Source organism: Pagrus pagrus, assembly GCF_965226575.1.
Source record: "Pagrus pagrus genome assembly, chromosome: 7".
Lineage (NCBI taxonomy): Eukaryota > Metazoa > Chordata > Actinopteri > Spariformes > Sparidae > Pagrus > Pagrus pagrus.
Genome location: NC_140191.1, coordinates 17,158,026 through 17,171,807, shown reverse-complemented (window position 1 = coordinate 17,171,807; position 13,782 = coordinate 17,158,026). Strand labels below are relative to the sequence as shown.

The following is a 13,782-nucleotide window of genomic DNA, read 5'->3' as shown; positions in this document are numbered from 1 at the left end:
TGGTGCAAGATGTTAAGGATGACGTGTTAGCAAACAAGTGCCTACTTATGCATCCGACAGACACAGAGCAACATTAGCATTCACTCTGAGTTGTTTCCAACCATCTGATTGACCTAAATGAATATTAATACTTAATGTCCTTTGTAGCTCTGAGTCTCCACCAACTTCTGAGTGAATATCAGGCATGTCCCTGTTTAGTGCTGGGCAGTTAGTGTACAGTGCATTTGTCTGAACTTAAACAAGGTTGTTGAGAGCTATGAGACTGAACCAAACCAGAGCATACAACCAAAACAAAGAGCTAAAAGACTCTTTAAAGCTCTGCAGAGATGAGGGGGAATGCTTCAACATAACTCAAGTAATTCATTTCTAATAGCAAAATATTAATTAGCACAGCTTCATAAGATTCTATCTGTTCTGATCATTTTCTGCAGAATTGAGAAACCATAAAAAGTGGAAAGATTTCCCTTTGGTACTGACATTTAGCAGTCTAGTATAAAATCTCAAGTGTATTACACAGGCCCGTAATACAGCTCTTACTGTATATGAACTGGATGAGACATGTTCACGGGTTACATTCTATTTGTTATTCAGCTAATCACCCAGACCATTAGAGCCAGACAAAGTGCCTTTGCCAGACCAATTTCAGTCCCTGCACTGACTGCCAAACGTACATTGAGCCCCATACAGTAAAACAACAGGGGGGTGCTTCCATTTTCAGTCGTGAATACACGTCTGCCAGTATCTGACACAATTTACCTTCAGCCTAAGCCAAAACAAATTCCCAAAGGACAAACAAACAAACCTAATGGAACAATAACATGAAGTAAGGCAGGGGAGCCTCTCCAGCATTTGGCTGAGCAAGCTCTACAGGCACTGCGGACCTGATGAACTGCTGCAGTGCTGAGCAGCAGGGCACAGTGACTACAATACTGTAAAGAACATAAAAAGGCTAAAAAAAAATTTGAAAATCATTTTAGGACAATGAACGACTGGGGAAAGCCCAGCAGATGAGCTTTTCCCACTCCATTCAAGTGGGGAAGACTTTGGGAGAAAAGCTACTGCATGACATCCACACACTTGTAAAGCGAACTGAAAGATGAGCTGCGGTAAATTCTTACTGCTCTTGAGAGAGTAGTAGTGTGATTCGCTCTGGTCCTGGCCAGCCATATGCTGAATTCAGTCCCAAAAAACAGTCAGCTCGCAGGAATCAGCCGTAAAACCCAACTCGAATGCCGAGGATTTCAGTCTATCTGCCTGAGTGCTACATTACTGCAAATGATTTATTTTATTTTCCAAATTATAGTTTATGTATCTTAGACAGCAAGGTCAGAGATGATAAAATAAGAGCTGGAGAAATGAACCAAATCAAACATTCGGATAATATAATTGGCTTGTGTACTGAATTCTGTTACAGTAAAACAGGCTGCAGTGCCGGGTTGTAATCCCACTGCCAGCGGGTTCGCTAAGGCTGAAAACTTCTACAGATGAGGGGAGAAAAAAAAGGGGAGGCAGAATATAGGTCAGGCAGGTGGGGTTGAATTGGGTTCAGATGTAAGCGGTCTGCTCATGTGAGGGGGATCTGAAGGGGTCTGTGGGGGTCTGCTGGGTCTGACACAGGGGGAGGACAGGGTGGGACGTATCCGGTAGGAGCAAGTTTAACCAAAAACATGACAACGGGTGATGTTTTTCTATTAAGTTTAAGGTTTTTCTGGTCATTTTTTTTGCTTTAAACTTTTAATTGTTAACCTGTAGGTAAACAGTGTTAACATGACAGGTGCCTTTATTATTTTTTTTAGAGTTTACAGTACAGTATGTTTTCGGGCAAAACTGAAAGCTGGTGATTTAATTTAATAGCGAGAGGCCACGCTGGAGGCAAAGAAGAAAATGTTGCCAGTGGAGCACAGAGAGTTGAGAGGTTGTAGGCTGTAACCATGTGTAATGCTCATTTCCTAAATCTACTTTGACTTCCTTCTTCTCAGACAAGCAAAGACACTAAATTATGTATGAAAACATTAGCAATGAAAAATAAATTTGGGGGATATTTTGGTGGGATGTTGGTGTTTTGTACGGGGGTTAACTAGTACCTTTACAATTAATTATCGTCCAGTGACTTTTTGTCATAACCTGCTCACTAAAACAGAGGTGTGGTGAATAAACCTTTAAAGCACAATTAGTGAGTGTTATTTTAGATTGAAAAGGTTTGCACGATGGGGCAGCACGAGCAGTAGCTGGCTCTGAAAGCTGCGGGAGATTGTGTGGAAAACATGCACGTTTCGTTCCCATGAGATCTCATTACAAACCAGGAGTTCAAGTTTCTGTTGGTACGACAAGGGCATTCCTGGAGATCTCCTTCTCGCTCCAAACACAACGCTTGTCCACCAATGTGTGTCAGCGGTTCCTGTGTTTTCCCTCTCAAATTTCCTTGATCCTGGAGGATTTAACAGGGCAGTTGCCCAGCCTCTCCTGTGCATCATTCTTGCCTGATCACACCAACAAGGACGTGATGGTACCGACCTGCATCGATACATTCACACAAAGCATCTCAACTGAGACCAGACAGAATGGAAGTGTTTATCCAGACGATGGGCTATAGTAAAGGTCTCCCCCCTCTAGAACAGACGACCTATAACACAGCCAGACAACACAATACACACTGTTTCCAACGAGAGCTTCCAACATCACTGTTAACCCAACTGTGCCTGGGTTTTCACTTAGTGCTCAGCACAGTGGTCCAGCCAGCAAAGGGAGAATTCAGTTACGCTCTGTTAAATATTTAAAGGGCTTAGGTCGGAGTATTACACAAAAACAATAATACCAATTCCAAATTCAGATAAATAAAATGTCACTCTAGTACATAGCGATGTACTGAAAAAACGTTTTTGATTTAACAAATTATCTGTCGATTTTTTTCACATAAACGCTGGTTCTAAAGAATCAAGAATACATATTTTTCCTCTTACCCCTAGTGCTGTTTATCCATTTTAGATTGTTTTTTGTGTGAGTTGCTGAGTGCCGGAGATATAGGCATTATAGATGTCTGCCTTCTCTCTTGTTTTTTGAATAGCCAGACCTATCTCCACAGCACTGTGTCAGCACCAGAGAAAGGTCTGGCTGCACCAATTATCCTTCTGGTATCGGGGAGAAGAAAACACTCTGGCTTGTTTGCATGTCTTTGACCAATCACAATCATCTTATAGTGTCGGAAAACTTGGTTTGCACGTGGGGAGGTGAGCCTTGGCTTTAAAATGGCTAAATCCCCACAAAAAAGGTAAAAAAGGCTTGTTTATGTTTGTGCCGTTAGCGAACAGGGTAGCGTTAGAGTAACTTGCCAGTTTCGGGGTGTAGGTTGCCAGCTTTGAGGCTGTCGTTGTTGTTTCATGCAGGGTTTTGAAAACAGTACATGCAGATAGCAGAAGGAATCGGTGAACACGCGCCAAAGGACATAATCTTAACCAAAAGTCTACGTCCGATAAGTCAGACTATAATGGAACTAGATGGCAGTCGGCTAAAATACATATTTTTGTTTTTGGAATGAATCGTCCCTTTAATTATCCCTATAGTGTTGCCGTGTGCAATGAAGGTCTAAAGGTTTGCAGGTTTACCATCCAACCACTGATTGAACTCCTTGTGCTACAAAGGAAGAGTGAATAAGTTAAATTAGCAGCTGTTGTTTGTTGACAATGAAAAGACTCCTGGCACAGATGTGTCACTGTATGTTCTGCCCTGCTGACCTGCCGCATATAACATGTAATGCCACCACACTCAGAAACACTATAGAGACCAGCAACAACTTCAACAAAAGGGTCTTGTGTTTCAGGTGCACTTGTAGCCTTGTGAAAAAGACTGCTGCCCACTAAAGTTACTGCTGTGTGTGACACTAAAGGCTGCACTGAGCGCTGTATTGGGAGCAGTGTTCCAGGTCCCAGACAGTTTAAGAGGCAATGAAACACTTGACTAGAGCACATCTCCCTTTCCCACCGAGGCCCTCTGCGCAGCTCCCTCTGGAAACCAGGAAGTCAAGGTGCTTTAACTTATGGCATCATAACTGCCGTGTCATTAAAAACAGAAGATTTGAAAAAGGTAGCAGATCTCTCTTGCTATCTCTCTGATAGCAGGGGAGAGGAAGACAGGATGAGATAAAAGCACAAAATGAAATATGGCCATGATTTATTTGAGACAGTAACACTTTTAGATCATTCACAGCACCACTCCCATTTCTGTGGTAGCTACAAATTCACAAATATAAGTTATAGCGTGTTACCCTGTATATACAATATAATACAGCATGAAGTGATACATGACTTTCCAGGTATTAAGGTAATTTATGTAATGTTTTAGGAATGTGTTTTCCAAAAATGTACCCAAGACTGCTTTGAAAGGTGTTTCTTTAAATTCCTATAGATCAAAAACGTAAGCCTCACTTCCAATTTGATTCCAAGTGTTTGGTAAACAACAGTGTGCAGACAGAAATGGCACAGACCTCTAAGAAGTGCAAACAGAGAAAGTGTTGCTAAAAACATAGCTTATGGTGAGGAATGTCAACAGTGAACATTTCAAAGCAGGGAATAATTGCTTCAAGTTGGCAGTAATTGGTTCGTCTTTAATCTGCCCTCAATCTGCCGCTCCCAGTTCACAGTTACCAATTAAACACAGTTGTTACTTTTGTTAGCGCTCTTTCTGTAAATACCACAAGTGGAACGATGATCCTGGAAAAACCTTGTTATTTGTTCCTCCACCTCCTTTCTTGCTCACGATAATAAGTACCGTAGGGATCTTTTTCTTACCACAGTGAGAAAGTTTGAGCTTAGTACAGAAACTTTTTTGACCTTTTGCACGAGCTGCTCTCATTTTGGGGAAGCTGGACCAACTGGCGGTGCTGTCAACAGGGATGTGTTAGTAAATAGTCTTCAAAACCAGGATGATATAGCTCTAAACACAGTGAATCTGCATTAGCGATGGTGATGAACAATATCATCAGAAAACCCTTCTGACATGGTCTCAAAACATTGAATGTGGTGTTTATTACAGATTTATTAACTAGATAGTTCTCAAGTTACATCATTTTGTCTATTACCTGTCTGTGAGTTTGCAGCCATGCTAGCAGCTCTGTGAGGTTGCAGCAGCAGTGCTTTGAACTAAATGCTAATATCAGCATGCCAAAATTCTCAAAACTGAAATGCTAGATTGACAATATTTAGCAGGTATATTGACATGTTACAAATCTTCAGTATTTTAGCATGTTACCATGCTGACATTTGCTTACTAGCACTAAACACAAATTACACCTGAGGATGATGGGAATGTCCCTACTTTATAGAGGTCATACACAAAAGTATTGGATATAAAGAAATCAGATCTGATGACGGTTTAAGATAAAAAGATCATAAGATCAAAGTTTTCATAAAATCATAATTTGGGAGCCATGAATGTCTTTGCCAATATCATGGCAAACCATACAATTGAGATAGTTCAATAAAAATGTGAACCTCAAGGTGGCACTCGAGGAAAAGCCAGTGGAACAAAAAAGTTATTAGAAAACATCATCTGGGAAACATGAATGTCTGGAGAAAATTTGCCTCTTCATCAAGCAGATGTTAAGATATTTCACTGAATAAGTGAAATCTTTGACTGCTGGTAGCACAAGAGGAAATCTCAGTGGATCACTAAAGGCATTATAATTTGATCTCAAGGGACTCTGAATATCAGTAACAAATTCCATGGAAACCCATCCAATGGTTGATGAGATTTTTAACTCTGAACCACAAATGTGAACCTGCTGCAGGTGCTAGAGGGAAAGTCAGGGGATCGTTTAAGTCAGTAGGAATAATCCTCTTGGGACCATAAATGTCGGTGCAGAATTGCATGGCGATTCATGTAATAGTTGTTGAGATATATCATCCAAGAATAGCAGAAGTTAATGACCTACCGGGGGATTAATCTCTAAAGCTGCTAGCAAAGCTACAAAGACAATTTTTCCCTTATTTTTGATTAAATATTTTGACTCAAAGAAAAGGTTACATCTGTTTTCCACACCTGAGCTGTACACTGAGGGTGAAAGACTGAGAGAAGATTAAAATGTAGAAATAAATAGCAATAAATAGATGATGACAGAGAAATAACATTTCACAACCCCAGGGGACCCCTGCAGTTTGACAAACAACATTCTTAACTACAAAAACATACAGTAAGAAACCTTTACTCAGCTTTTCACGTCATCAACCAAAGACTTATGCTTCCAAGAACTATTTTAGAAAGATAATATATGAGCATCATGTTGTGCGTTGACTGAATCATAAACTGTTTTCATCCAATTTCTGAAGCAAACAGTGAAGAATGAATATCCCTAAAGAGGCCTTCATGAACTTTTTGGCTCCCGTGTGTTTGCAGCCCTTCACCAGGGCAGACTGTAAGGCTTACAAGAGTACCAGATGGCATAAGCACCTCTGAAAAAAATGACCTCACACCCTTTCCCATTGATGGATTGATAAAGGCATACAAGCTTTCCCCTGGGCCAAAAAACGCAAGCCTCCAAGGAGCAAAGTCCAGGTCTGGAAGCCCTCTGAGCCAGGTGTGAGGGGCCCAGAGTGGGGCCTGACCCCAGCCAGGCAGACCAAGAAAATCCCCACATCACTGAGGGAGCACTAACTGGCCACAGACACCTCCAGGGCTTTGGGAAGAAGGAATGAAAAAGTGAGGAAAAAGGAAAAAAGTGAGATGGTGTAGACTGCTGAGAGAGCTGCAGGAACTACCATTTACAATGACGGCAATGTTCCAGATAGCTGAGGCTGGGAACCTGTTCTTGTAAACTGCACGCAGACTGGTGTGCACGTGTGCCGTTTTCATCTCCAAAAGACCCATAAGATTGATTTTTATTCATGAAAGAGAGCAAGATTGTTTTGTAGGGAGGTTTTTAATGCACACCAGACAGATGGGTTCAAGGCTGCATTCCTACTTCTTCTTTTTTTTTTCTTTTACTGGCCTCAACTTTAAAGACATTACAGCAAAAAAACACCCACATTAGACGTGATCAGTGTTTGATACCAAAGCTATTACTGTTGCTGGTTCTCTCTCTCTTTCTTTCTCCCTCTCTCCCTCTGTGCATGTGTGAAAATTTCAAGCAGCTAATTTACTCCTCTCCTGGGAAACCTTATGACATCGCTCCTCTTGGAAGTGATCAACAGTAAAGCAGCCAGATATGTATACATTTCTGACCTGTGCATCTGCGCTCCAGCACATGCTCAACTTGTGTTCCCCAACACATGGCTCACGAGGGAGGGCGATCCCGCTACAACCCACATTTCCTCAGCTGGTCAGGAGAAATTAGGTCAGGAGTTGAAACAGGTTAAAGGGGCTTTTGGGAGAGTGGTAGTTTAGTTTGGTGATGTCAGGATACATGAGGGGAAAGTGGTCTGGGTCCGCAGAGATGAAGCAATAAATTAGCACATGAAAGAATAAATAGTGCCGCAGAAAGGCACTGACACAGATGTTTTATCAGAATTCGCTGGGAGGTGAAAGGAAAAAAATACAGACAGCACAATAAGTAGGAGTGAAAAGATATGAGAAGTGGTCTCATCATTCACAGCACAATGACACTAACAACTCTTACATGTGGTCAACTCTGAAGTTTCCAAAAGCCTGTCCTTCTCATCCTCTGCCTTGTTTTGGCCTTGTGATTTATCCATCTGAGTCAGAGACCAGGCCAAGTTCACATGAAGAATTAAACGTTAAAGATCAGAGCCTACAGAGTTAGTCCAGGCAGGGGTCGTGTTCATGTTTATAACATACCCAGGGGGGCTAACATCAATACTTTGTCACAGACATCCGCCCCTTTGCTCTTTGATTTTTTTCAATAACAGAAAAGGTCAACAATGAGTAGGCTGGGAAATTAGCTAGCAAGCCTTTAGGAACACGCAACCTCTAATTGAATAAACATGAGGGGGTGAACATCTGATTGAAATGTGCAGACAAATTAAGAGGGTCAAGTACACTGTGACTCCTTTTAGCAAGGATAATGAAGAAATAACAAAAGGGGTGTCTGGACTATGCAACTGCAGTCTTACGTGAAACTTTTTACAACAAAAGTTGGAAAAGCTGATGCGTCTTTTTGTTCTGTACATATAAAACAACTAACTAATAAAGCCCTGACGTACTGTCTCGGGATAATTAACACAAGTGCAACACATTTTCGCAAACACACGAGGAAAAAGAAAAATGAGAGAAAGAAAAAAAGGAGGAGGGGAAATTAGTTTTATGATCTGCAATATCCTGCCAGGACTTTTATTGGCCACTTAAGCATGTGTGACCTGCCCCCTCACAGCAGGCTGTTAAATGGTAGTGACCTTGTAGCGAACGTTATGAACCCCTTGGTCCTTCTAGTATCCCCCAACATGCTGCCCCCTGCCCCTCCCCGACCTGAACGCAGATGATCTTTCACCTCACCATCATGGGGCAGATAAATTAACCAGCTGCTCAACTTGGCCTGATTTCCACATTATCTGTGGCACACATTGGACTTTGTTTATAAGCCGTAAGTGTGTGAGTGTGAGAAGGTCAGCAGGCAGAATCATTAATTTACATGCCGTATGTAAACACATGTGGTCCTGGATAGGTTTATGGAAAGAAAAAGTGTGACAGGATTGATGAATAACATCCTCGATTAGCCCATGTTGTAAATTGAGGTGTGAGAAAGCAGAGAAGAGGAAAAGTATGCTGTGAGCTTAGAGGTGAAAAGTTCTGGAGTAGACGTACCCCTGAGGATGTAATTCTGGTAGTTCTGGTCGGCTTCAGCTCCAACTTTTATCAAACAGGTGAGTCCTTCTTCCACCACAAACTCGTGCACTAGGTCCTTGTCATCCTGGAAAGAGGTCAAGGGGAAAGAGTCATCATAGACTATTTGATTTATAATAAGTTATTTAAAAAAAAAAGCTGGGGACGATAACCTAATTGGATCTTACTGAGATCTTTATGGTCTATTTTACTCTTAATGTGGACCATAATTTACTAACTGAACATCATGCTGTACTGAAGAAGACCTGAAACCTGCGATTGAGACCATAAACTCAGTAGGAAACTGTTTACTGAGGTGGTAAATTAAGGAAGAAGTAGGGTCATTTTCTCATAGGCTTACATACAATAGGACTTGGAGGATGTGGAGTCATCCCCTGGTGGCCATTAGAAAGAATATAGGTTGAAAGCACTTCGGCATTTGCTTCTCTTTTCAGACCCGGAAGCACCGTCCATATTTTATATAGTCAACTGCATTAACAGCAAACATTAATCAACAATCGTAAACTAAGAATGACAGAGCATGCAGACAAATAATGATCTGGAACCTGTTGTTTAATAGCTCACACGACTCTTTCCAATCACTTTAAAGTGTTTTAATGTAACATAGAAATAAGTCAACCACAAACATCTGGCAGGAACTGTTGGGATGAATTATTCAGACCTTTAATGTTCACAAATTATACTTGAATCTTATGCACAGAGTGGACAAATGACTTCACAATTTGAACTTAGTAATGACTTAGTAATGCTTAATGAATCAAATTTGATGCAACACAACAAACCTTCCTATTGCTTTAACAAACACTGCTAAACAACACCTTTCAGTGTATTCTTAAGGAGTCAAAAACAACAATTAGCCGTGGAGAAACCAGTACTCAGACAGTACTACAGTATTTATGTGATGCATTTGCCAGAAAGCATGAGCACATCTCTGAATTTAGCCTCCTCATCTGTATAAATGTATCTATTATCTATTGTTTTACATTCACTTATAGCTACTGTGAGTGCAATAAGCAATACAATCTGCTTGCAGCTTGTTCAAATGGATTCTTGTTGCTTTGGCCTCCACACTTTCCACATTTTGTCCTCGGTGACAAAACCACCTGCATCTCTCACACCTGTCGATAACTCTGTAATTCAAGACTCATAGATGCACTCTACACTCATCCAGTGTAGAACGGTAGTACATTGTACTCCACATTGTAGTGGGCATTTTATTACACAACAAGAATCAAAAATATAACAACAATACAACTGAAACCCCACAAAGCCACTCATAGTGTTAAAAGTGAGCTATTCTGATCTATTCTGGGACTGCATCAACGTCTGTTGCTCTCTTTTCCGTCTAACTCTGGGTTAACCCTCCCCCTCTATGGCCGACTGCCCACCAGGCCAGCCCAGCCCAGCCCCAGTGTGTGAAGTATGACCAGACCTGAACACTACACAGCTGCCACGAAGGCAGACTCTTAGCAGCACAACTCTGCCTCAACAAAACAATGCTGTGTCCAAGTGAGTCAGAGTGTGCATGTGGGCACCGATGCATGTGTGCACACTGCATACAGTTCTTGCATGTTAATGTGTGGACATGCACGGGAACATTTAAAGACGGACAGAAGGTACTTCACATGCTGACAGAATGCTGTATTTCTGGAAGATGCCTGATATCATTTGAGCTGGAGTTTCTGCTCGGCAAAAGTAAAAAAAAAGATAAATAAATACCTGAAAAATCTGCTTGAGGGAAAAGAGGGCTCTCCGTAGCTCCCGTCCAGTTGAGTTGTAGAGTTTTTCTGTGTGGAGAGAGAAAAGGAGAGAATGGAAAAACATCAGCTGACACTCACACATGTGGCATCTTTCTATGATGTTGTCATACAAAAAGTTAATAAAACAAACAGACGAGAGGGTCAGAGTCGTTGTGACGTCTCTTTAAAACTAAAGTGCCTTTCAACAAGCTTTTTGGGCGTCACATTATCATCTCCACGATGAAATGCACACATTCAAAATCACTTCCTTGTGTCTATGTCATTGGCAGCCATTAGCTCAAGCAGCAAAATGTGAAAAATATCCTGCAAGAGGAACAGTGAGAGAAAAAGAACAGTAGGAGCAACTCAGAGCACATCTGTGGAGAGTTAGTGAACAGTGGATGTTTCCTGCTGACAAAGCCATATCTGTAGCTCACCATAATACAAAGTCAAGGCAGAAACTTGAGCCAATAGCCACCACAATAGCTAGGAAACAATACAGCCATTAATGAGTTATGGGAACACCACAGTACCAAAAGAGAGATATGACGGATGACAGATGCTTGTGATGGAGGCGAACATATCCTGCAACTACTCTGACAATCCTTCATCCTGCATGAAGTCTGCCAGGGAGTGGCAGCACTGAGCACAGTCCCTGTAGCTCACTCATCAGTGCTGAGTGAACTCTCTCTGACTCAGCAAAACCTGCCTCTTACTGCTGCAGATATACAGCACCGTCCAGTGTGGTGCAGTACAGTCAAGTACTGGTTCTGATTCTCTCCCACCATTTTCTTTTCTGTTCACCCCTTGCTGCTTTATTGTTTTACAAAAACAGCTCCTTTGTCTGCCTTTGAAAGATACTTTCTTCTTTTAAATCTTGATGATGTGTCTTAGTCGGCAAGATCTGACAAGAGACTGGCATGTACACAAACAAGCATGAACACAGTGAGGCAGGTTGTTTCACTCTCTCTCTCACACACACCCACACACACACACACATCCACACCCTACAAAAAGCAACTTGCACTGTGCCTCTTGTCTGTTTGTTGCACCACTGCAGCTGGTGCAGTTGCAGGAGGATGATTTATCACTGCTGGTGCACCAGTGTGTTTTAGTTAAAACCTGAGTACCCAAACATGCAATTGAGAGAAGCAAATAAGCAGGCACAACATGTGTAGCCTTCTCATACACACACACGGACACACAGACACAAAAATGAGTTGTGCCCATGAGCTCCTCATCTTTGCAAACAATCGCCACTAATCCTATTCAAAAGTGTGAGAAACACACACTGATGAGTGCATACGCTTAGGCTTCAGAGTGACAGGCCTCTGTTCATTGTTGTCTCTTCAGCAGATGGATTGAGACAGAGAGAGAGAAAGGGTGTGTGTTGCCCAGTGGTGGAAGAAGTATTCAGATTGTTTACTTAAGTAGAAGTACTAAAACCACACTGTGAGAATACTCCACTACGAGTACATGTCTAGCTGTTTTATATGGTGTTTATGAATTTACATTACTGGTGCATTGATGTTTATGTTAACTAGTTACGACACCCAGACTAACGTACTGGACTACAAAGTACAACACTTACATTTGAGATGTAGTAGCGGGGAAGTATAAAGTTGCACAAATTCAATATACTCAAGTACATGTGCCTCAAAAACTTCACGCACACACTGTGACAGCTAGTATACAGAGGCCTACAGAGACAGCTATCATGCAACATCAGAAAATCCAACACATCTGCGAAAAGCACAAAACAATTTCAGGGAGAACATGTCAACAAGCAAGTTAATTTAAACCTTAATAAATAACAATTACCTTCAGTCTATATATATGAGTCAAACTTTGGTTTGGATTCCTGTAAAACATTCTGTTCCAGGGCATGCCATTGCAAGGTAAGGTTGACCACACACTTCATATTATTTGTGTAATCCACGCTAGTTCAGACAGACATGACACTGGAGATGCATGTGTAATGCAGACAGCCTGGGATTGGGCCATATGTGGTTAAAATACTCCCATTTGATGAGGCTGCACGCTGAAATCAAACACCTCACAATCCAGTTCCAGCAGAGCTCCTTATCTTAAGAAGATGCCTTGTTTCTAATTTATGACTCCAGTGGTATTTGGTATGAGTGGAGCAGTGTTTTAGATGTTTTGCACATTCAGTGCCGTACATGGCTCAGATGCATGATGAGCAGATGAGTGTTGGTCTTTTACGGTAGAGACACTGGCAACAACATCCACAAAGAATAAATCTCTGCTGGTCCAGAGGTATTAAGACGGGAAGCTGTGCGATGTTGGTGATTTGTGTCTTTATAAACAACAGGAAGGAGTTGTGACAAGGCATTTTAGGTTTAGGCCCCCCGAGCTGTGGAACTCCCAGCCAGAGCGTATCAGGGTTGCCAAGTCGGCATCATCTTTTAAATCTCCTCTCAAAACTGACACTGTTTTTGTGTACTTTAAGCCTTCTTTTCTTTTATTTATTACTTTTATAAACCTCTGGTTCTATTTTCATCATCGTTACCATTGTGGTAAAGTAATTTGTAACTCTAATGACGAAAGTGATACATACATGAATAATAATAATTAATTATTGGTATTTTTATTGTATATATTACTTAAACAACACTATATAATTCTAAGCTTCTGGTGCTTTTATGCACAAGTGGGATTGCTCTGTTCTATCATTTTCAATGTATCTAAAATAAATTTTTTTTAGATGGTATGAACTGAAGCCTAAGGTTTCAGGTCTGTGGTTAAGGCTTTTTATCATCTGCACCCCCCTCCACTGCAGGTCAAGGTAGGGCCACATCCATTGCCCTGTACCTCAGGAAGATGACTCAGAGTTAAGATTAGCGATCTCTAAACAGAGAAGCTCTCTGATCACTGGAGCGGAAACACAGAGGGAGATGCTCTGGGTTACTCATCACACCTTCACCATACAAAGCAAACGTGATTTGTGGCCCTACTTAAACCCGAGTCTTGAACCGGCGTGCTCTTTTTCTTCTCAAAGCCTTAACTGCACCGCCACACAGATTGTGTGTTAATCAGTCGACAGATAAATTACACCAGTGCTGCTGAGCAACCGATGATGATTCTGCCCGGATCACAGCACAGCACAACGACTGTGATGCATCAGCACCTGGGCCGTCACTGGGTTAGAATAAATCCCAGGAGCATGTTTGTGTGTGTGTGTGTGTGTGTTTGTGTGTGTGTTCCCATATGGGGCATTTGTCTTGGTGTTTTGGTG

General features: G+C 41.6%; 1 protein-coding gene across 3 annotated transcripts in view; it reads right to left on the bottom strand.

Moving 5' to 3' along the window:
• The window catches only part of fhod3b (formin homology 2 domain containing 3b), a 96,499-nt gene that overhangs the window by 28,428 nt on the left and 54,289 nt on the right, over positions 1–13,782 (bottom strand). For all 3 annotated transcript variants that reach the window (XM_084356439.1, XM_084356440.1, XM_084356441.1), the window contains exons 4-5: positions 10,507–10,574; positions 8,749–8,854 (exon numbers count right to left, since the gene is read on the bottom strand). In XM_084356439.1, coding sequence (XP_084212565.1) covers positions 8,749–8,854; positions 10,507–10,574 — 174 coding nt within the window. The remainder of the gene's footprint in view (positions 1–8,748; positions 8,855–10,506; positions 10,575–13,782) is intronic.